This window comes from Spodoptera frugiperda, chromosome 18 (assembly GCF_023101765.2).
Source record: "Spodoptera frugiperda isolate SF20-4 chromosome 18, AGI-APGP_CSIRO_Sfru_2.0, whole genome shotgun sequence".
In the NCBI taxonomy this organism is placed as follows: Eukaryota; Metazoa; Arthropoda; class Insecta; order Lepidoptera; family Noctuidae; genus Spodoptera; species Spodoptera frugiperda.
In genome coordinates, this window is record NC_064229.1 from 9,089,565 (window position 1) to 9,114,048 (window position 24,484).

General features: G+C 36.4%; 3 protein-coding genes across 4 annotated transcripts; 2 read left to right on the forward strand and 1 right to left on the reverse strand.

Annotated features, from left to right (window-relative positions):
- Positions 1–1,286: 1,286 nt before the first annotated feature.
- On the forward strand, positions 1,287–5,929 carry LOC118277791 (transcription initiation factor TFIID subunit 3). 2 transcript variants are annotated; one of them, XM_035596725.2, is made up of 2 exons: positions 1,287–1,548; positions 1,663–5,929. In XM_035596725.2, the coding sequence occupies exon 2, from the start codon at positions 1,682–1,684 to the stop codon at positions 5,213–5,215; it is 3,534 nt and encodes a 1,177-aa protein (XP_035452618.1). In that variant the 5' UTR covers positions 1,287–1,548; positions 1,663–1,681; the 3' UTR covers positions 5,216–5,929. The 2 variants fall into 2 exon arrangements, with proteins under 2 accessions (XP_035452618.1, XP_035452616.1); XM_035596723.2 differs by having other exon boundaries at positions 1,287–1,508.
- A 2,046-nt stretch (positions 5,930–7,975) lies between these two features.
- Positions 7,976–12,423, reverse strand: LOC118277864 (AFG3-like protein 2). The gene is made up of 2 exons (XM_035596850.2): positions 10,597–12,423; positions 7,976–9,462 (listed from the first exon to the last, which is right to left on the reverse strand). Exons 1-2 carry the CDS (start codon positions 12,050–12,052, stop codon positions 8,591–8,593), a joined length of 2,328 nt encoding a protein of 775 aa, XP_035452743.1. The 5' UTR covers positions 12,053–12,423; the 3' UTR covers positions 7,976–8,590.
- A 705-nt stretch (positions 12,424–13,128) lies between these two features.
- LOC118277863 (serine/threonine-protein kinase 40) lies at positions 13,129–22,923 on the forward strand. Its single transcript, XM_050700359.1, has 8 exons — positions 13,129–13,676; positions 14,918–15,061; positions 15,374–15,607; positions 16,807–16,939; positions 17,605–17,785; positions 18,319–18,412; positions 19,208–19,411; positions 19,635–22,923. Exons 1-8 carry the CDS (start codon positions 13,332–13,334, stop codon positions 20,226–20,228), a joined length of 1,929 nt encoding a protein of 642 aa, XP_050556316.1. The 5' UTR covers positions 13,129–13,331; the 3' UTR covers positions 20,229–22,923.
- Positions 22,924–24,484: the final 1,561 nt, after the last annotated feature.

Consider the following 24,484-nt stretch of genomic DNA (forward strand, 5'->3'; position numbering starts at 1 on the left):
TTTTTTTTTTCAAGTTTCAACCTGTTCGGAGTATTCACCATAAATACCACGAAAACCATAGATACCACGTGGGAGATTGTAGCGGTAGCTCAAGAAACTTACTAAACTTTTTGAAAAACATTGGATTTTTATTTAATTTTAATGCAATAGCGTATTGATAGGTTTGCGAGAAAATAAACCGAATTTCCTGGTCTGTTTGGCGTTTGGCAGTTTAAAAGATAAAAATGCCGGTAGATGTATTCTATTTTATGCAGTGCACCGTGGAATGCCAATGCTGGAAATATATTGGTGTGGACACGTATTTCATGGTTCGTGGTACGCTTGTATGGTTAAAGCCACACTTATATTATGTACGTCGCATGGGTCACTTAATGCTTACAACCGATTGGTAGCCACTACGCCACGCCCACGCCACGGCCCCACCACAACAAACAAGTGTGTCTTTGTTGAAGAGGCGCTGCGGTCGCAACTTGCAACATTCGCTCTGTGCATTCGTTTTTCACCCGCCAGTATGATAATCATTACATCCTACGCCAAGAGTAAATTTTATTGGACTTAATCAATAAAACTTACTGCCGCTGCACACAAGACGAACCCAGAGAGATAATTTAGGTATGTTTATTAAGGATATGTAAATAAATTACATGTATTATTAAACGATTTTTTATCTTGATCTGTTTGTTTGTTTGTTTTTTATGTGGGTCAAATTTAGTAATTGAATTTCACCCCATTCCTGACGCCAGACCAATCAGAGTTTTAAAACACTCTCATAATCTTGGTGACCATACAATTTTATAATCTATTTTTTCCGACAACCACCACCGTTATGGATATCCAACGAAAGGACTCGATTGGTAGAAAAAGAGTTTATTAAAACCATTGAACAGAAATAATATATTTTTATCAGGCTTTAATCCAGAAGTAATTTTCATTGCGTTAATCAAGTTTTACTACTAGTACCGAGTACGAACTCTAAAAAAACGATCACGGAATATTATTTAAAACCATAGTGAATAATAGAATAATAGTTGGAACTAGAAGTTAACTAAAACTTAACGTAAAAAGTAAACGAGAAAATCACAATTCATTAAATGAAATAATTTCTCCACAACGGGTTTGTAAATATAACAAATCAAAAAAATGCCATGCATTTCGTGCTTGTTCGTGGTATTATGGTATTATTAGTTGGGTGGTAAGAGTAAAATATTGGATGAGAAAATTAGATACAAAGTGAACGTAACCTTAATATACCGCCTTTAAAATATTTTAGCGCAGCAACACTCAACATTGACAACCCAAAATGCAATCATGGCGCACGGGGCACTGTGTTTTTAGAATGCTGAGAAGTTTTTACGTAAACACTTCGTTATTTTGCATTGTAAACGATTTATGTGTTTTTATAAATTATCCTTGAGTTTTTAAGATTGTAGTGAAGCATACATGTGTGTTCCAAACTTGAAATTTTCACCCATTCGGAATCACGACTCTGTACTACTAGACACTTGCAGGTATAAAAATCATGAGATTCGCTGTTTCAGGAGTCCTAACGTTCGTAACATGATTCTTTATTAATGTAAACATGATGAATACGTCAAATTATATGTTTGTTATTCAATTAGCAGTGAACTATCGTAGTAAATGTGATATATTCGTTTGTTCCAGATAACTTGTTGGTGTCATAATGTCAGAGGCGTACGCCCGTGAGATACTGCGAAGGAATGTTGCGCAAATATGCCAAACTATTGGATGGAATGGTATAAACTCGACTCCACTGGACATTTTGGTGCATGTGCTGGAGAAGTACATAAGGTCACTTGGGACTCAAGCCAATAGATACGCCGAACAATTTAACAGGACTGAACCAAATCTGCATGACCTAGGATTAGTATTTCGTGACCTACACATTAATTTACCGGAGTTGACAGAGTATACCAGGTGCGTCCCACCTGTGCCAGCGCCTGTGCCCTCTGAAAAGTTTCCAAAGCCTAAGGAATCCAATTTGAACTTTCTCAAACCTGGCAGCCATGAAGTGGTCACAAGACCCATGCATGTGCATGAACACCTACCACCTATGTACCCAGAGAAAGAACGGGACACACCAGTTGTTGCAGGAACTGTTGAAATCCATCAAAATGGTATTGATAATGTTGACAATAGTAATGCAACATGTACAAGTCCAGAAATTTCAGTCACTGATAGTCCAGATAAAAACAAGGAAATCTTTAAGAGACCCACTGATCCAGTTTCATTACCAAACAGTAAAAGACCAAGGTTACGTTTGGATGAAGAGGAAAGGACCAGAGAAATCAGCAGTGTAATGATGACCATGTCAGGATTCCTGTCACCGGCACGTGAGGGTAAACTGCCTGAGGCTCGGCCACCAGCCGTTATGTCAGAAAAGCAGTTTGATAAACACAAAGTTAATTCACATCATTCTAATGTAATAAAAGCACCAATAGTAGAGAAAAGTGATAAAAAATCTAAGAAGAATAAGTTATTGAATGGAAAAGTTATGAAAAGTAAAAGAAAAGATAAGAGTCATAAAGGTGAGGGTAGTAAATCTAAGGATAGTAGTAAATTGAATAAGTTTCCACCAGGTTATCCAATTAAAAATAAGGATGTTCATCCTACACATCATAATCACGTCACCATGCCAGCGCCGAAAGCTGCACCTCCGTCACTACAGCCATCCAGGTCTGTAATGCCACCACCACCTCCAGTGGCTGAACCTATTCGACCTGTTCCTCATATCAAGCAGGAACCTGTTGAACCACCACCACAGACACCACCAGCTATGTCTAAAAACTCAGTTCTGACTGAGGATGCAATTCCTGTACCAAGAAAAATACCAATTTCAAAATCTCCACTTGTTGCTAATTCTGTTGCTGTACATAAATCACAACCTTCCACAAATTCATTTGTACCAGAAGTGCAAATAAAGAAAGAAATTGTTGATGAGGAGGAGAAATTGGCCTCTCAACCAGATAGATCAAAGATAAATATATTTAAAAGGATATCGAACAAATCAAAAGAAGATAGAATCACTCCAGAGGTTGTTCATGAAAAGTTACAGTCTGACTCAATGATCTCAAGGTTGCACAATTCTGCACATGATAATGCAAGTGAAAGTAGACCTCAGGACCACGTTAGAGTGAAAATGGAGGAGCCCGTTGTGAACAATAATGATAATAGTGCTGTTGATTTATCTAAAGTCATGGACTTGAGGACTGATGAAGTGATAAATATTGATGATGATTCTGTGGATGTGCATCCTGTGGCGTCAAGAGCCCCTCAAATTGAACATCGTCCTAGTATATCAATTAATAAATCCCTGCAGGTACCTTATCCCAAAGATATAGCTAGTGTCAGTCCAAAAATTAAAAAAGAAAAGAAACACAAGGACAAGAAAGATAAAGCTGCAAAACTTGAAGCAAAGTTATTAAAGAAACAGCAAATAGCATTTGAGATAGCCCAAGCTGAAAAGCAAAGTATGAAAATGAGTGGTGTCAAGCCACCCAAATCAAGTAGGCCAAAGAATGAATCAAAGCTGCCACAAATGCCACCTGGTTTTCCATTCTTCCCTCCTGGTATGGCTCCAGGAAGGGGTTTGATGCCTGGGCCAGGCTTAATACCCACACCTGGGTTAATTCCTAATAATGACTTTTTGGCTGAATTAGCCAATAATCCAGCACTGAGAGGGTTGCCACCCTCAAACATGCTCACCAATCCATTTGCATTAGGTGCAGGTGGGCCTGGTTTGATCCCTGGACCTAGCTTTTTGCCTGGTGGTCTTAATCCTGGTATACGAAATCCACTTATCCCTATGGGTTCCTTTCCTCACACATCTAGATCTTCCCCTATGAAAATACCATCAATGTTACGTCGTCGTCCTAGCTTAGAAGTGATTCCTGTTGATAATAATGATGACGACAGAGGCATGCATAAGTCTATGATGGGCAGAGACAAGGACAGACACGACAAGCACAAATCTCAAACCATTCCAAACATTTTACAGAAACATAAGTCCAAGTCACATAAAGATCATAAATCGAATATGTTTAAAATGCCTCCGGTTACACCAGATATAACTATCGAATTAAATCCTCCAAAGATAGACCCTGTGAGACAAGAGCCGCCTAGGCAGTCTCCTATCCCGCCTCGTTTGCCGACTCCGGAACCGGTAGTTGAAAAGAGACCGGAGCCCATACCAGAGCCTATCAGAGCACCGTCTCCGGAAATTCCTCAGGAAAAAGAAATAGAAAACACAGAGAAAAAGAAAGATAAATCACATAAAAAGGAAAAGAAGGATAAAGATAAAGATGGCATAAAAATTAAGAAGAAAAAGGATAAAAAGGACAAGAACAAGGATAAATCTGAAAAGAAAAGGGAAAAGGAAGAAAGGCAAGAGTTGAAAGAAAAAATTAAGAAAGAGAAAAAAGAAAAGAAGAAGGAAAAGCAAGCGGACGGCTTAGTTCCAAAGCTTACGCTTAAACTAAGTTCGTCTAATTCAAATTCACCAATGCCACCTAGTTCGCCAGATCTATACAAGTTAAATATTAAACCGGTGATGAAAAAGGATGACGAGGATGAGGATTCACCGATGAAAGACGAGCCTCTGTCCAGAGAGCACAGTCGCTCTCCAGAACTCGCGCAAATATCTGCGCTGGTGACGAGGCCACCAAAACAAAAGCATTCAAAACACAACCACATCGCAGACATCGAAGGTCACTCGTCCTCCCCGCCCTCTGGGAGCTCGCCTCCTCGGAAGACCACCCCATCATCCTCTTCGAAATATAAGAGGATATTAATAAAACCGTTGAGCAAGAAAGGTCATGTTGAACACTTTGACGATGATGTTGCGTCGATTTCTGAGGAACCTGCGCCAGCTCCTGCACCGCCACCCCCCGCGCCTGTAGATAAACCGGCAGGTCCGTTACCCACACCATATTACTTGGATGAATGCGGCAATAAGATTTGGGTATGTCCTGCATGTGGTCGGCCGGACAATGGCTCGCCCATGATCGGTTGTGACGGCTGCGACGGCTGGTACCACTGGGTATGTGTTGGTATCACCGAGGAACCCGGCGCAACAGAAGACTGGTTCTGTAAGTCGTGTCTCGCGAAACGCGCCGCGATGGCGCTAGCCGGTGTAACTTCCGCTGGTAAAAAGAGGGGCCGAAAACCCAAAGGGGAAAAAATTAGAGACTGTCATTGATTGGACCTTTTGTTGTTAATGAGATTAGTGATAATTTTCCGTTCGATAGATACGAGTAAAAGGATGATGAAAGTTGTTATGGATTAATTGTTGAATGATATCATGAAGAAAAATGTTTTTTCATCATTTATAATGTTATATCATAGGCTTCAATTAAGTATAGATAATAATGAATATTGACATAAAATGTTGAACATAAAAATAGTGTAGTTACTTGTAATAATTACCATAATTTTAAATATTTTGTTACGATTTCTCTTTATTTCTCGTTCGCTCGGTTAGATCAAGCTGTAATGCGATGGCGGGCGTGTTATACACATCTCGCGTGTAAACATAGATGATAATATAAGATTCTTTTTATATTGTACAAAAACTGAATTTACTTAAGAAATTGGTGATGTATAAAGTAAATGTAGTGAATATTTAAATAAACAGAATAAGGCTGGATGAATTTTCAGCTAATATTTGAATATTTTCATATTATAATTTTAATATAACCCTGTTTTTTTTTTTTGTTGAAGTTGTTCCTTCAATTTTTGTACAGAGCAGGCACTGTCGCACTGTTTCTCCTTGTTGGACGTTTTCTAATGAAATGCAAAGGAATATTGTTTCGTGCAAGAGTGCCTGCTCTATTGCATTCGACTTACTTGGAAGGGAGGCAAATGTAAATTTTTAATTTCAGCCAGTGGCCAATTAAATATATTGGTACTCGAATTGTAGTAAGTTATTTTAATCTTTTAACAAACGAAATGATATTTTTGTTCCAATTAACAATACCTATTTCCTCATTCCTCCATCTTCAATCAGGTTAATTTTCTATTGATAGAGTATGTAATGGCGGTAAAATGCATAAGTTCAAATTCAAGAGTCATACACCCGTATTCACAAACGATACTTTCCTCAGTGAAGTAGCAACGCTCTGCGAAGTAAGGCATTTCTCACTGCGTAACATCTGGCAAGCCTTTCAATTCATAAACGATACTTAAGCGACCCTTGTCTAAGCAAACCCGTAGCGTTGAATAGAGCTCTGTGATTGGTTCTCGTATGTTGCGTATTTCACGTCGCTGCTTGACGTTAATATCAGTTGTCATACAACAACGTCAAAACATAAACAGTTACCGGTAACCAAGAACAATTTTGAGTTGTCATACAACAACGTCAAAATATAAATAGTTACCGGTATCCAAGAACAATTTTGAGTTGTCATACAACAACGTCAAAACATAAACAGTTACCGGTATCCAAGAACAATTCAGTTAATATTTGTGTTGGTTTTATATTCACAAATATGGATACAATAACAAAATCGGGATCCCTAAACACAACTGTCTGTCTGTCCGAAAAATACTTATTTTCTCTAACAAGAAATAAACCTTGTGACATCTATTGCCATTGACAATGGCTATGCGTTGCTTAAAACAGCTGGCAGGATACTTTAGCTGTGCGTTCATTTTGAAGGACGCATAGTACCAGCTGTCACTCAAGTATTGTTTATGAATTAGATTTAAACCCTAACCTTAATAACGCTCGCGTACGCACTAAGAGACCGCATAGTATCGTTTGTGAATACGGGTGATACTTGCCTATTACATGTGTCATATTTCCCGCCTAATTTTAATACACAACACAAACTAACCAATCAGATGGTAGACGACTTGCCGCCAAATATTATCTTTCTGTATCTACAAGCCGATTTTAGCAGTCAGTTACGGTGCTTGCGTTTCTAAATTACAATTAAAAGCATGGATATTACGCGATAAAATTGTAAACACAGTACGTAAGAAAGCTTTACATCATACAGCTACCATAATATCAACCAAGGTCAAACGCATTGCATGATAGCATCTACTCTTAACATTTACAAGTACCATTTCATACGCATGTCAATTAAGTACTACAAAGTAGTTGGTACGTACTTAGGTACTACACGTATGAGATGAGAATAAATTTAATGTAGGTACAATTGTATAAAGCAGACATGTAAGTTGGCAAGTCCTAGTCAGTTTCTTTTTAATAAAACAGGAAAATGTATATACCTACTCAATCCACTTAGAAGTCTTACAAAATAAATCAGTTGTGTACTTTTGTCCCATTTCTGAAAGATAAAATACCTGCATTTTACCATTTGTTCCAACTTGCAAACTGACGAGTTCCGGAATTCCCGATACCTAATCCCGACTAAAATAGTCCTATAATTTTAGTAGCAAGATGTTACTGCCATCTATTGAAGAACCAGAGCGTAGTTGGAATAAGGTAAGACGAGGAACATCAAACCTTTTTTCATTAAAGGGTTAGGCAGACAGATGTGCATGTAGGTAATGCAATTTTCACCGGGGCAGTGACAGTAATGTATAAAGCCTATTTTTTATGGTATAAGCCAGTAAAAGAATAGACGTATCACCTGATGGTAAGCAATCGCCGCCTCCCTCACAGACGCCTGAAATACCAGAGGCGTTACAATTTGCGTTGCCGGTCTATTAGGGGCTAGGAATTTAAGTGTTGTTGGGGAAACGGGGATTGAGAAGGGGGGTAATTGGGTCTCCGGGAACCTCACTCATATAACGCAAGCGTTATTTCATGTCCGTTTTCTGTGACGCCTTGGTATCATTCCGGTCGAGCCAGCCCATTCGTGCCGAAGCATGGCTCTCCCACAGTTAATTATTAGGTATCTATCATACACCAGCGCAAAAACAGTTAAAATCACTTTTAAATGATTTCTTAGGGTAAAGAGTAGGCGATTTAGAAATAAAAAAATATATGTTCAACATAAAAATCTATTGTTATAAATCAACAGCAGTTATCACTCATTCAACTAAAGTTCTAACATAATAGTCAAAAAAGATGATACAATTTATTCCTAAGTTTTATTTTAATTAAATTCTGTTTACAAAGCACTCACAAATACTAAGTATCTAATCATCCCAACAACAATAATTTATTCTCGAAATAATTTACAGCGTTAATGCGTAATGCAAATAATAAGACTATGCTATTGCTTGATAGTTGATTTTTGGTTACAACTAAAACCGACATTATAAAAAATTAATTAAAATGACACTGGCAGACTGGAATTTGTTTATTGTACAAAACATCAACAGTGAAGTGGCTATACAAAATGTTCAACACATTTGATTATTGGTTATTGTTAGTTTCAATCATTTGTAAAGTCTTCACTTTGCAAACATAACAGATGAAAGTAAATGCTGATACCATTCCCAGATAATCATTTCATTCTCAGGACTACAAAAACAAATCTAAGTCATCTTCAAACGTCCACAGACGCAACAAAGAAGATACCTTTACATCTTAAAGGTACTCAAAATATTTTCACGTAAAACTGACTATACTCAAACTACAATATAAAGGCTTATTTTATTACTTGGTGGACGAAGATGGTTTTGGTGTCGTCTGTTTTAAACTTTCTGGAGGTGGTACTATTGTTTTCTCTTTGTTCCATTCCTTGAGGCCTTCAGGTAATGACGTGTCTTCGTCTAGGGATCCCGTGCCTTCCACAAACTCCTCGTAAGTGCTCTTCTCTGGGAACGGTCTCTTTCCAAGCAGTTCAATCATGTCCTCCCTACTTAAAATCTCTTGTTTCAGCAATCTCTCTGCAACTTTGGCGATGTTGTCCTTATGTTTCGTTAATAAATCGGTTGTAAATACATGGGCGGCGTTTATCAATTCTCTTACTTCGGAGTCAATTAACTCTGCGGTCTTTTCCGAATATGGTTTGTCGATTACCATTTCGCCAGGTTGAGGCATTTCGAAAGACACATTGCCTACTTTAGGGTTCATTCCGTAGTGGACTATTTGTGCGTACGCGCTTTGTGTTATCTTCTTCAGGTCATCTTGGGCACCCGTTGTTATTCTGTTGAAGAAGATTTCTTCACTGACTCTTCCACCTAATGTCATACACATTCTGTCGAACAGTTGTTCTTTGCTGTAGAGGTATTGTTCTTTCGGTAAATACTGAGCGTATCCTAAACCTTTGCCTCTGGGGATGATGGACACCTTGAGTAGAGGATCAGCGTGCTGAAGGAACCAGCCGGCGACTGCGTGGCCAGCCTCGTGGTATGCCACAATCTTTCTCTCGTCAGGTTGGAGGACGTTGGATTTCTTCTCCATGCCTGCGACGACCCTTTCAATAGCTTGCTCGAAGTTCTTCATGTTGATGTCGTTAGCCAACTCACGAGCTGCGATAAGGGCGGCTTCGTTGCAGACGTTAGCGATGTCAGCGCCTGTGAAACCTGGAAAATGATAAAAAAATATATTTATTGACTGTTACATAATTTTCTTTTTAGCATATTATTTTCTTTTTAGATAATGACTGCAATTTTTCTATCCTTTTGAGGAAGAAAAGTCATCATAGTGTGATATCAATTTCAGCCCAACATAACGCTTCAATGCATTTTAAATGGCGCTCTACAAAATGGACACTAGATAGAAATACGAGGGCTACAATATCTTTCAACGTTTACGCTTTGTCATCGCATGACAATGCGTTAAAATGTTCAATCCAATTAGGAATGGGGCTCGATAAGCATAAAAAGTGTATGACGTGAAGTGCATTGGCAGTACTGGCAACATTTAACATAATCGATCGAGTTTTATCGATTCTAATTCGAGCCTAAGATATTTGGGATCGATAAAACTATTGACAGGTAACTATAAAATAGGACTTGCATAGATTGAGCTTCTATACCACATTGCTAAATATTTGTTTAAGTTTAACTAATTATCGCCAGCTTGCAACTGCTGTTGGCCATTAATCTGAGTGCGCAAGCCAAATGTAACAAGTTAAATAAATGTCATTATTTATAAATGAATGTTAATGTAAATCTTTTGTAAACCTTTTTTATTATGGGGGAAACTTTCAAAAGGTGCCTAGCTTTTTGGACAGAAAAAAAGTGTGGGATTTTTACCTATATGTCATAAGTTTAAACTGCTGATACACATGAGCATTTTAAAAGTACCAAAATCTCAAGCATTCCTACTACAATTGCATAGTCACGATACTCGCGTTTTTATCGTGTTTTTATTTTGTCGTGTGCAAAACCCCTAAATATAAATATGATGATACTATATTGTGCAATAAACAAGAATACTAGCTCAAAACAGACACTCATTTTGCAAATTAGTAAAAAATGTTGCAGAGTTGTTCTAAGAATTTTCATTCAGGATTATAATAATATTATGTAGCTTAAAAATGCCAAAATCTTATTATTAGATCTATGAAATAATCATTTCCAAATATGTAGTTGCAATATTTCAGTGAACATTGTGTTCCCGCAATAACTTCCAGAAAGTTAGGCCAGTTGGAAGCAATGTTTATCTTACAAATTAATAAATGCAAAATAACTAATTCATACAAAAATATTTACCTGGTGTGAGTGCAGCCATCTTTCTAGCCAACTTCTCCTTGTCAATTGTAGTTTTCAAAGGTGACAAGTGTACTTTGAAGATTGAAGCTCTGCCCTTAATATCTGGTGCAGGCACAAATATCTGCCTATCAAATCTACCAGGTCTTAGCAGAGCTTTATCCAGAATATCAACTCTGTTCGTAGCAGCCAGTACCACAACATTGGTTGTTGTATTAAAACCATCCATTTCCACCAACAGCTGGTTCAAAGTATTCTCCTGTTCGGAGTGACCTCCAAAGCTGCGTCCTCCTCTTTTCCTACCCACAGCATCAATTTCATCAATGAAAAGAATGCAAGGTGCATGTTTACGAGCCATCGCAAACATATCACGGACTCTGGAAGGTCCAACGCCCACAAACATTTCCAAGAACTCCGATCCTGAGACTGTGATGAAAGGCACATTGGCTTCTCCTGCAGTAGCCTTAGCCAGCAAGGTCTTACCAGTACCAGGAGGGCCAGTGAGTAGGGCACCCTTGGGAATTTTAGCCCCCAAGTCAATGTATTGCTGAGGATTTTTTAAGAAGTTCACAAACTCCATGATCTCAATCTTGGCTTCTTCACACCCAGCAACATCTTGGAACTTAACACCAATATCGGTGGGATTAATTAGTTTAGCAGTAGACTCCATCACACCACCAAAGAGGCCGCCACCTCTCCTGCCTCCACGGCCCATCATATCTGCCGATCTTCTCATCATATAAATTAAAAATCCTATAATAAGTATGGTTGGCAGCATGCCTGTTAAACTTGAAGCCTCTACCTCGGTTTTATAGATGACAGGCAAGAAGTTTGGAGGTTCAACACTCATTTCAACTTGTGCATTTTCTAAATTTCTTTCAAATGAGTCTACACTTCCAATTGCAAACCAGATCACCTTGCCATCGAGAGCTGCTCCTGGGTGTAGTTTTACTCTCACCCACTTTTTGTTGATCACTTCAAGTTTATCAACAGTACCTTTATGCAGGTATAGGTTGACGAAGTCTCGCCAGCTGATTTCTCTGTAACGCAGCTCGAAGTATGCGATGGATGCTAGTATCCCTACAATACCCATTGCACCAAAAAGCATCCATTTTTCTTTGTCCTGGCCTTCGTAGCCACCGCGGTTGCCGCTACTGTTGGAGTTACTGAACATGTTCATGTTCCATTTGTCTTGTGATGATGATGGTTTGGGAGACGGCTGTGCACCTTTTGAAGGCGCAGGTGGTGCCTCTTTTTCATCTGGAGTTTTAGGTTTTTTACTAGAACCAGGCTGGAAATATTTCTCAAACCCTTTAGGCGGCTTATTGCAGAATTCGTACCACTGGTTCAAAACGGAATCTATCGCTGGAACACCGACTGTTTGAAATTTCGGTCCATTATGATGAAATTTTGTTAACTGAATTAGTTGAGAATGTGTTAATCTCAATCCTTTCCACATTTTGCTGCGATTTTATTTCTATCTATTTACAGGAATAATTGTTTTTTATTATTATTGCACAATTCTTTAGGAAACGGGATCACAAAATACTATCGAGAAATATCGTGACAAACATGGTTAGAAAATCTGTCAAATTCCAACTGTCAATTGTCAATGTAGGGAATAAAGACCTCTACACACGAGGAATGAAACTGATTTAACATAGCAGATATTGTACGAATAGATGTTTTTGTGAAAATATTCCTTTTAAAAGTTGTTACGCACAAATTATTATGACTGTAAATCACGTTTAGATTATTTTTAGCAGTCCTTTTAATATTTTTTTAACATTTTTGACATTAGCCAACAGATTTGTTATGATCTTGACGTTTAGTCTGTTGAATGAGAGTAACAGAAACAGAAAATGAGAATGGAAAAAGGGGGAAAAATCAATGAGTGTGTATAGACTACAGAACCAACAATTTTAAAATAAAGCCTCCTGTCAACAGCGTAATATTTTCTCTGTGCCTTTCTTAGATTTCCCGACTTTGTTAATTAACATAGGTACCTACAAATATCAAGTTCGACAATCCCATTTGATCGAAAAAACCTCGTAGATGTCACATCAAAACCCGTAACAAGCCCCGTTTATGTTGCATACCAGCTGGTAACGTCGACTCGTTGTGGTACATACAATATACACCTTGAGCTTGGGGCCTTAGCGCCTCATTGCGCTCTAGCGCCACTGCGTTCAGTGCCAGACATGTATTCAAATGTTTAAAAATTTTATTGCGCTCACAGTTTTTAGATGTATGTCATAAAAGTTGGTTGAAAATTTTGTTAAATATCTCTAATAATACACTTTATTATTTATTTCATTCGCAATTATAAGATATTGAATGTATTGAAAACTTATTTGTAAATTGGTTAAAAATATACAGGCTAAAAATTTATTTTATTGGCCGATTGCGATGCAGTTTGTGGCGTAATAATGCTTATAAATAAAAGAAAAACAATTTTGTAATTTGTTTGTAAGTTTGTATCGTAATTAACCAATTACTTATTTCTGAACGTTAAACATATGTTATCTATTATTTCTGAACGACACATCAGACATTTTCATTTCGTAGGTAAATAAATGAGATTCATCAATATTGCATTATTCCTTCGTAACAACTGTTCACTCAACATCTAAAGTTAAATAATAGTAGAACAAACAATTCTGAAGTGATTAGTTCGTGAATTGTGTGCATAACGGTGCTTATAGGTGTTGAAATTTGAAAGTGAAATTAGACAAGTTATGGATCAAGACAAGCCAGAAAGCAGTTCGAATACTTCGAATCCCGGAAAGAGGACACGACCTTTGCTACTGCAACCAAGTCCAAAGATTGCTAGAATATCAGCATACGCAAGCTCAACCTCTAGTGGGGTGTTGAAGAACTCTAAAAAGTTTGGCCCTCATTCTCCTAAGAGGGCTAAAGTATCTTATAACAAGAGTGATGTGCCATCTCCAGGCACTCCTGTGCCTGAGAAATATGTTCGTAAGGCTGGCCCTTACCTCTTGGGGCCTAAAGTTGGCCCCAGTCCTGTTAAAAGTATAGTGCAGTGTTTAGCAAGGAAAGAGAGAACTGATGAGTTCTATCAGGTAAGATAATGTTTCATTTCTATTTGTAAACATTGGAAACAATACTTTTAACTATATTTACATTTTATATTACAAGTGTAGTGTAGTGTATTCATTTATCTTTACTCTGTATTTATTATTGTTGTCTTCAGTACCTATATTCATTGTTTATTCACCAAACAAAACTTATAAATTAATTATAATAGTATAAATACCTAACTACTTACTTCATCTTAACGGTTAAATATTATTTATTTGGTTGGCATTGCTGATAAGCTGTTATGAGGTTAATTACTAAACAGTGAACCTTTTTGCACAATTGTTATTTTTTTTTATTTAAAATGATGCAATATTTTTGTATTAACTGTAGTTTTTATTTCTGTATTTTGTGTAATACTGATGAAACTGGTTAGTGTAGTTACTCATATTAACTTTCCTTGTTTTTATTCTATTCTTGGAATGCCATTTAATAATAATTTATGTTATAATTCATGATATTTACTACTAAATACCTGTACTTACTAATTTTATTGTATAGACAAGGAAAGATTTTATTGTTTATTTTCAATCCATTAAAACAGAATGAGTTCTGAAATGGATTTAATATGAAAAAATATTTTACTAGTAAAATGCATGATCTTTTTATTCTAATATTCCTAAAGAATGGGGAATTAAGTGTAATGTTTTTTAATCAAATTACATGCAGACAATGCCGTTTAGCCATTATGACATGAAGGAGTTGCAAACAAATATACAAGGTTTCGCTTTTATAATATTAGTCAGGATTCATGATTTTTTTTTAAATAAATAAATTACATAATAATTATAATATGTATATTAGAAGAAAACATGACTTCATCACTGTTTGTATGTAAAGTGATGTATGATTAATAAATAAGATAGAGAGACAGGTACATACATGATCAATAACAAATATTGTGCAAGAATATACTCAGGGACTTGAATAAGGATTCTTTCATGATCTTATCATAAAACTAACTTTATTTTTAACTGGATATAACTTGTAAATTTTTTTATGGTATAAACTGGTAAATAAGTACACGGATTACCTGCTAGTAATGCAATCACCGTTGCCCATGGACACCCAAGACATCAGGGGCATTACAAGTGTGTTGCCTACCTTTTGGGGCTCAAAAATTTGAAGCAATTTTATCCTAAAACTACACATCTATTTCTTCCTAAACAGAATTTGTGACCACATAAAATATCAAATTATAATAGAAATAATATTTAATTTCCAGGTGAAGATCTTAACCCTACGGAATGAAGGTCAGCCGGAGACGCAAGATGACAGGCAGGGCAAGATGCTGTTGCATACGGAGTATTCCTTACTATCCTTGCTGAAAGACCAGGATGGTGTCATCCATCATCACGGGCTGTTTAAGGTTCGTTGGTTATAGCAATATTACTACATTTAGTTTAATCTGTATATTGAGGATTTAATATATAGGGTGACTAAAAATTAGTGACCGATATTTAAACACGCGATTGTACTCATGAGTACAAACATCTTTCCCAAAGAAACTTTGTTTATATACTCATTAGTTTTATTTTTATCACAATAACAAATCAAAATTTCTTAGCACGCGCCCGTAAAGTTCCAAAATACCATTTAACCCTGTATTTACGCCTCGCTACGAACCGCTAATCCAGTACAGGAACTAGTTTTTACTAAAATATCTTTTTTAAATCCACAGGACCATGCACTAGAAGAAGTTCCAAATCCGAATGGCAACGGTTACATGTACACTGGCCGAGTCCGTCAGCGCTTGTTCCTCGTCCTAGACTGTGTCAGTTCACACCAGTTCAGTGAGAAAGGGTCCGAGCTAGTCAACCTACAGCAATACGTCACTAAAGTCAAGAAAGTTCCTGAAAAAGAGGCGATACTGATATTCTACGATATTGTGAGGGTTGTCGCTAATTTGCATAAGGTGAGTTGGTTTTTTATATTGGTTTTTAATATGCTGGTTTACTGGGGATCCGGCTCGAAAAGTAAGTCAGTAAGTCTGACACTCCCTCTCGCCACGACCATGGCGAGAGAAGTCACTGGATGATTTTCCTCTCTTAAAAATAATATGAAAAAAAAAGAAAAAGTTATGAAATAATCCCAAGACAAAATACAAAACAAAATCACATCACATCAAGAGCCTATATGTGGCTAAATTTCATCAAGATCTGTTCAGTAGTTTCAGCGTTATTGGCGGACAAACATCCAAACATAGTGTGATTATTGATTGGATAAATGTATAAGTGAGATTGTAAACAAAAGATTTTTTAAAAGAGTAATGAATGGAGTTTCTTCCTCATTCTTTTCCATTCGCAGCTACACTTTGGAATGAGCACCTAACTTCACTGACTGTCAGACTATTATTATTTTTTTATTTATTGACATTTCAAAAGTACTTAATTATGGTTTATTAGGAATAAATTCTCCTTTTGACTACTCATGCGTCATGAGTAATCATGAGTCAATCTAAAGTCGAGACTCGTAGGACAAGTGGTTACCTGTTCGATTCAAGCACGTAGGACAAGAACTTTCCTGTACGTTTCTGTTTCGACTTGATTGGTCCACATTGCATAATATTTTGTATGATACACAAATTGTTATTTCGGATCTGGATGTGATGTGCATGTGAAATTGTATGTTTGTAAACGCACCCACGATACAGGAGATATTCTAGTGTGGGGCAATACTATTTAAATAAAAAGAATAGTAAATTAAAAATCGTACATATTATAGTTATGCTAATAAATAAGAGGCGAAAAGGGGAAAGCTGTCTAAAGTCTAAACCAAGCTTTTATCTTTTTATGATTTAGGCGGGTAAACGAGCAGACGGATCACCTGATGGTAAGCAATCGCCGCAGCCTATGAACATCTGTAACACCAGAGCCATTACATAAGTGCGTTGCAGATTAGGAATTTAAGGGTTGTTGGGGAATCAGCAATTGGGAAGATTGGGAAGGGCTAATGGGGCCTTCGGTAACCTCACTCACACAACGCAAGCATTGCTTCACATCGGTTTTCTGTGAGGCCGTGGTATCACTGCGGTCGAGTCATCCCATTCATGCCGAAGCATGGCTCTCCCACACTTGTAATAATTAACTTTAAAATATCTGCTCTCTTTTACAGAGGAACATAGTGCATCGAGACTTAAAGTTGGGTAATATAGTCCTGAACCAACGGACGGGACGTATTACTATAACTAACTTTTGTTTGGGTACACACCTGGGCAGCGACCGGGATCTCTTGAAGGACCAACGAGGTATTTATAAATACTATATTTTTATTATAAGACAGTGAAACTAGCCTGCATACATTTAAAGCTTCCGGAGCTGCGGACTGCTTAGCGGGCTCACCGGGGCTTCGGCTCTAAAAGCAGGTGTAGGAACGGGGTGGTTTTTAGTCAGTAAGAGTCTGATACTCCCTCTCGCCGCGCCCAAGGCGGGAGAAGTCATTAGATGATTTTCCCTCCTTAAAAAAATATATCGGAAGCTTGTTGTGCTGTTCTTCCGTGATACTGTGTGTGATTATCGGCTCTTGTTGTAACTTGAAAATAGTTGAGTAACCTCGTCGTACGTTAGTAAACTCTACAGTATAAGAAAATGTCTTGCATGAGTTGTAATACAAAAATACCTTACCTATTAGTAGACATTTTCTTTTAAGATTAATTTAACGGTGAATACGACCAAATATACTTAAAATAAACCATAGCAAGTTTAATTAATTTACTTCTTAAGTTTGAAATAAATGAATGTTTCACAGATTGGTTTAAAATTAATGAAGTTACCTTATGAACACTTCTGACCTAATTCACAGAATAATAAAAGTATTTAATTTCAGCACATATTCATTCTGACAGATATATTATTTATTTATTTACACTTGTCTATATAACACACATTATATAATGATTGAATTCTATTCCAGGATCTCCGGCCTACATATCACCCGATGTCCTCCTTTGCAAGCCGTACTTGGGCAAGCCGTCAGACATGTGGGCGTTGGGCGTCGTCCTCTACACAATGTTGTATGGCCAGTTCCCATTCTGCGACACTAGTCTTGCTCAGCTCTTTAGCCGGATACAGGCCGCCAATTATAATATACCACCGTGAGTACTTTTTTTTTTATATTTTGAGATGTGTTTAGTTTGGTGATTAATATTTTCATAAAAGTCATAACTAGTCCTTCTCCAAAATCTTAAATGAAACAATTTTGAAATCGCCTAAATATAATAAATATAAATTATAATAACGCGATGTTTTGCGTGAGAGATCTAGAAGCGAATGCGAAACGCTGCGGTGACACGCGAATTCAACGCTATGCGGTTTGACCAAGCCAATTGATCGTCTCCACATCCCACGTGCGGATGATCACGTAGGTCATGTCAATAGATTTTGACAGTTAGTTGTTTTCGCGCCGCGGCGCAGCGCTTCGCGTTCGCTACTAGATAGCTCACGCAAAACGTCGCGTAAGATTCTTCATCCATGCATAATAATTATAAATCTTGTGTCAATGTACTGTAAATAAGTCTTTATAATGAGATGACCCGTCACTAATCTCGAGTATTCTGAGTCTGAAAAGCAACAAGAACGTTACGGACGGAGTTTACGATTATGGCTAATTCATTTCAATTATTTCCAGGGATGGAAACACCGTGCAAGTTTCCGACAACACTATTTTCCTAATACAACGGTTGCTGGTTAAAGATCCGAAGCACAGATTAATAGCGGATGAGGTATGGGCACAATGTTAACAAAACTATAAACAAAAAACTATTTATTCATCTACCCTGTCGTTTTGATTTGTTACTTAATCTTTCATAGCTTAATCTTTTCCACAACCTGCTAGATTAGACCCATTATCTATTTTTTTAAGATTATCATTATCATTACCTATTATCTATTACACTAGCCATACAACAAAGTGACTTACATTGGCCTAACATTCTGTCAACCAACAGATGGCGTTAAACTCAATTATCTACTTCTAGTTATTAGACCAACTTATCATTATTATTACCCATTATCTATTTTAATAGCCACAATGATTGTCAGGTTCGACAAATACAATTTTTTTTTTACTCCAATAAAGTGGCTTACATTAGCGTAACATTCTACTGTCAACCAACAGATGGCGTTAAACTCAATTATCTACTTCTAGGGTTTAGACCAACCTAACATTATGATTACCCATTATCTATTTCCCTACCCATAATGCGTGTCACGTTCGACAGCTACAAAAAATAATGATAATTTTATTTTTTACTCCAATAAAGTGGTTTACATTAGCGTAACATTCTACTCTCAACCAACAGATGGCGTTAAACTCAATTCTCTACTTGCAGGTATTAGACCAACTTATCATTATCATTACCCATTATCTATTTCACTAGCCATAATGAGTATCACGTTCGACAGCTACAAATAATAATCCTTATTTTATTTTTTTTACTCCAATAAAATGGCATACATTAGCGTAACATTCTACTTTCAACCAACAGATGGCGTTAAACTCAATTCTCTACTTGCAGGTATTAGACCAACTTTCAAGTATAATAGCGAGTTACGTGATAGTTCCGAACCCACCAGAAGATTTGCAAGTCGTTCCAGATGTCCCGCTTGAAGAGGAGAAACAAGTCAAGTCTCCTACGGCTGTCCAATCTTCTACAGAGGTCGATAGGAAGCCATTCTTGACTATACCTGAGAGTAATGGGGAAAGGACGCCTAATGCTACGGTGAGTTTTTTATTTCATTCTATATTCTATATTCATATTCTTGAATGGATATAATTTATTATATTTAATGCATCGCTGGCTGAATCAGAGACGTCATTAGAATTCAAACACCTAATCAAATTCTGATGTGTATATAGTATTGCATAATTATAAATACTTTGTGTCAGATTATTTTTGTATACTGTATATTGTGTCAATAAAATGACTTAACGATTATTTATAGGAGGAACTGGGAGTATTCTGCGTACCATTACCGGATTTCATAGCAGTAAACTTCTCGAATTCCACGCGAGTGAACCAGAACAGCCTCATACTTCAACCGACAAGCGCGCCAGTCGACCCATCCGCCCTCGCAGCACTGAACCAACCACGAAACATCACCGTCCAGCGAATCGGTAGGGACGCCAGACCTCTCCTACCAGCAGAAATAGCCAGGTACCAACACATGTTTGCTTCCAACCCCACACAAAGGCCAGAACCACCCCGTCGACCAGACGCACCAAACTTTGTACCAGATTCTTCAAGGCAGGAGCGACCAACTTCCAGACTTCAGTCGCTTGCTCAACGCATTCCGAGGCTCATTCCTCCTATAGCAACCACTTCAGGCCAGACCTCAGCTGACTTCAGGGTCATACAATGGCCTGAGCCTCGTCCCAGAGGATGGGACAATGACTACATACTTCGTTTACCCGTTCTAGATCTTTCTAGAGTGAATGGCAATAGGATAATGAATCCTGCACCTGTTCATTCGATTAATCCTGAAGCCGTGGTCAATAATCCTAGGCCTAATCCAATGGACCCGTCTGATGCTGATTAATTGTTGTCAAGTAAAAACAAATACAGTTTTTGTACGAGGTAATTTTTAAGTAGATGCTGTATTTTAATGTGGATTGATTTGTGCCCTAGTATTGGAATGATATTCACCTTTGTAAATAATTTGGACTAACTTTTCCATAAGAATCAAGACTTAATAAAGTATTAGACAAACCGACAGACTGACTATTCCCTTTTGACTGTAATTGAGTAGCATTGTAATATTAGGGCATGAGTTATCAGGTTCTATACACTAAATTGGAGACAAAATGTATTCAAAACCTCTTTTAATAAACGTGTGTTCTTGGAATTGCAATAAATAGTATTTTATCTGAAACTATGATAGTTGCTAGGAAATGAAAGAAGGATTTGATACTATAAATGATAGTGAATAATGTAATATTGGTAGATTTTAAGTAATACTTGTAGATATAGTTTTTACTGTCAGATATGAGTGAGAGTAGGAGAAGTAAGAGTAAGAGTCAGGGAACAAAGAAAGAATAAAAGATAGAGTTAGGAAATGAATGGAGAATAAAGAAATTCGGAGATTGGTATTGGACAGTCGATAGTCGTATTTAGAAGCCAGTGGAACGCACGATAAGCCGTCAGCCCTTAGCCTGATCTCTTTTAGGTTGTGTTGGATTGCATTGTACAAGAGTTAGGGATCAGAGAGTACACTTGTGGACTATAATATCTTTGTTAAAAGACCATTCATGGAGTAGAAAATAAGATTTTAGTCCAGTTAAGCAAAAATGTCCCCTTGTTATACACGATTCTATTGTAATACATGCATTGGGTTTAGATAATGAGGGCACAGAGAGTGCACCTGTGTTTGCGCACACACTTGTGCACTATAATATCTCATGCCTAGTGGGCTAGTCTAGTTAGACAGACTGGCCACCGTGATCGAAATCGATCGGGAGATTTATTAATAGGTACTGTCTGAAATAGATCAAGAAACGTTATTATTATTAGCTGGACTTTGTAAGCATCCAACGTCAGTTTTTACTTATCATCCCACCCACACATCTGTGATTCTACACAGTAGAAGTTTGAAGCAATAGTATTTGTCGATAGTCGGTAGCGACGACGTAAATTTTTTGTATGGCAAGTTTTAGTTCTACATGTGACCGGTAGAGGCGTTGTAAAATTTGATATTCAGAAAATTTACGTCATCGCTAGCGACTATCGACAAATACTTTTGCTTCTAACTCATGGTAAAGGTACAGTACCACATTTTAGCTCCAATTTAGTACAAATATATTATGTATAATCGTATCTATACAACTAGGTTCCCAAATATTCTTAAACGTCTGAATTAATGTAGTTATCGTATGTTTAATAGAAACAAATTGATTTTAAAGTGTGGAGGGAATTGCTTATGATTATAAGTTTATTTTTTATTATCATTATTATAATCTTTTTAAGTCTGATACGTTTTATTAAGTTTTAATTTAAGTAATTACTGTTTATTTGTTTATCTTCTTAATGTGTCTTGACAAATATGCATCTATAATCGTGATTGCTTGACTTAATCAAAGTGTTTATAGAAGTGGGTTTTCCAAATTATTTTTTATACCACTGAGATAACACGAATTTGTTTCTGATTATTCCTTCTAAATGAAATGCAAAGAAATCATTCAAGTAAAGTATGAGACGGTTTTCACTTTGAATAGATTAGCATTTGTCTAGCAGTGGCGTAACTATTTTAATTGGAGATCAATAGCGTAGCGGACCTTCTATAAATTAAACAACAAGGTTTCTTTCTCCATTATTTTTTACAATTGTTTCTCATTTGTTTGAGCTTCCAATTTCACTACAGAGGTTTTGATCAAGTCGTTTTTCCATCTTTCTATGGACCTTCCCTAGTATCTCTTTCTTTTGGGCCTTGGCCTTTACCACCACTCAGTTTGTATTTTTATTGTCAACGGTTGTTAAAATCAAAAGAAAAAGTCCTTTCACCACTATACCAATCTATAGTTATGCCTCTGTTATTTACTGCCGTACTCAGAGATATTGAATGATTACTTAAACTATTCCTTAGGAACGATTTTGTTCCGAAAACAATTGCTAGGAACGGGGTTAAGTAACCATTAAATGACTCTGAGTATGGCGGTTAGACACCCTGTTTATAATTTTCCTTCGTTTCAAATGATAATGGGATGTTTAGATTGTTCGACTCAACTGAGTTAATCCTTTTATGAATAACTATTTGGATTTGAATAACCAATTGATACTTAGTAGGTATTTGTATTGAATCCCGTTTTCTAGAACGTAAATCGGTTATAGAATTTTATGCTTTTGTGTAATTGATTGATCATAAGAACCTAATGCTTTAGGAACATGAGTAGGAACGGGGTGGTTTTTTATCAGTAATGAGAATGGCGTGAATGGCACCTAAGAGGGGAGACTTTGCCCCACTTAAGAAAATGTTTTAGTGAAGTTTAGTGCATCGAGCGTAAATCAATGATGCGCTTGACGCATTTTCCTTCACATGTGAAAGCTCCCTATGTCCAATCAATAATGCGTAACGTAAGATTTGATCACTGATTTACAGAAACACATCATCCTATACTTAATTTGTCAATTTTATGTCTAATGGAATTTAAACTTAATAACAATACAATAGAGTTGATAATGTTGACAGATTGGCTTAGGTTGATGAGTTAATAGAATTCGGGGTTATATTTAAACATATTTTCAATATGCCAGCAGTTTTACGGTGCGTTCCAATAAACTACCGATCGGTAAATTTGCTTACGAGCCGTAGAATTTTGACATAAGCTCCATACAAAATGTGTCAAAATTCTACGGCTCGTAAAAAAATCGGTATTGGAACGCGCCGTTAGTCAGCTTCCCATGTCTGGGCTACTTTATTTTTTTTAAATTAAAGCCATATACGTACTTATCTAATTTTCAACTTTATTCCAAACTTCATATGTTTGGAAATTGCTAAGTGGATAAAAATGTTTTTCTTGCTATGTTCGTGACGTCACAACTGCTTGCATATTAAAAAAGTAAAATAACATTTATATTTTTATACATAAGCGTTCGGGTACTCGATTTTACTTACTTTAAGTAGACATTTTATAACATCAGACAATGCAATTATTTTTTCTATGAAAAATAGTTTCAATCAATTTATTACTTAATTTTAATCGTCCATTTTATTTACGTTCTTATTATGTGATTTAAAATTAATATTTTCGTAGTAACAGTATATCGGAAATGTTAGAAAAGTGATTTAGGTGCCAACCTGTAGTTAGTTTTTAAAATTGTATCTAAAAATCGCGTTTTTATCTTAAGTATAACTATGACTTAATTAAAAATGGAACTAAGGAAGTAGAATATTATACTTCAAGAGACTTAATTTAATTTTCAAATTATTGGGATCAAAGTTAAATATTATTTGTCTTCATTTTTTGTAATGTGAATTGTAGATAAAAATGATACTGCCACTAAAATTAGTCGTATGATAAATTATAATAACTGCAGGTTTTGATGCCCGATTGCAGATAATATAAGAATATAATTAAGTATGTATTTTTGCTCCATTTATATTTAATTACTATTAATATCTCTCGTCTATACGTCTATCTACTAGTATCTATATATTCGTATTATTATCAGTCTTATTCATTACCATACGCATCTATTAGGTCTGATTTCCCAATCAACGGATATTTTTATTTGTTGAATAAAATTGTCGTTTGACAGTTTTTGTCTGAAAGGATTGTATAAGTTAAAAAAATAATCATCCCATAAAATTATCTGGCGTTGGAAAATCAGCACTTACTCCATAATATCTCAAATAGTCATACGTTTCATAGTCAAAAGCTATGTTTATCTAAGAAATGCGAAATGTATGTAAATCTCACCAATCACGCATGTAAAACTAACCAACTTAATTGTATTTAATTGAAGTAACAAACGTATTATATAATAATTTTTATTACAATACTGCAATCGGGTAGAAAATGTAAATAGGCTTTAAATGTCGTCGCTCAATTTTAGCCTTTGATAAACTTTGTAACACGCCATCTATCGGCCGACACGGTAGTTGGTATTTTATATTTCTGATAACAGATGTCGCTACATGTGTATGACAAATAATTTGTATTCGCTAGCGCATGTTCATGTAGAGTAGAAGTGTAATGAATCGATATGATTTGAAGGTATTATAAGTAGAACAATTTTTGTTATTTGTTAGTTGCATGCTGATGGTATGTAAGCTAATAAAATGAATTTAAAAATGTATGT

Excerpts from the sequence above, each read along its gene's own strand:
- LOC118277863 (XM_050700359.1), top strand. The coding sequence starts at position 13,332 with ATGGATCAAGACAAGCCAGAAAGCAGTTCGAATACTTCGAATCCCGGA. Across the intron at positions 15,608-16,806 it reads TTGTCGCTAATTTGCATAAG|AGGAACATAGTGCATCGAGA; the intron begins GTGAGTTGGTTT and ends TCTCTTTTACAG. Across the intron at positions 19,412-19,634 it reads AAAGGACGCCTAATGCTACG|GAGGAACTGGGAGTATTCTG; the intron begins GTGAGTTTTTTA and ends GATTATTTATAG.
- LOC118277791 (XM_035596725.2), top strand. The coding sequence starts at position 1,682 with ATGTCAGAGGCGTACGCCCGTGAGATACTGCGAAGGAATGTTGCGCAA.
- LOC118277864 (XM_035596850.2), bottom strand. The coding sequence starts at position 12,052 with ATGTGGAAAGGATTGAGATTAACACATTCTCAACTAATTCAGTTAACA. Across the intron at positions 9,463-10,596 it reads GATGGCTGCACTCACACCAG|GTTTCACAGGCGCTGACATC; the intron begins GTAAATATTTTT and ends ATCATTTTCCAG.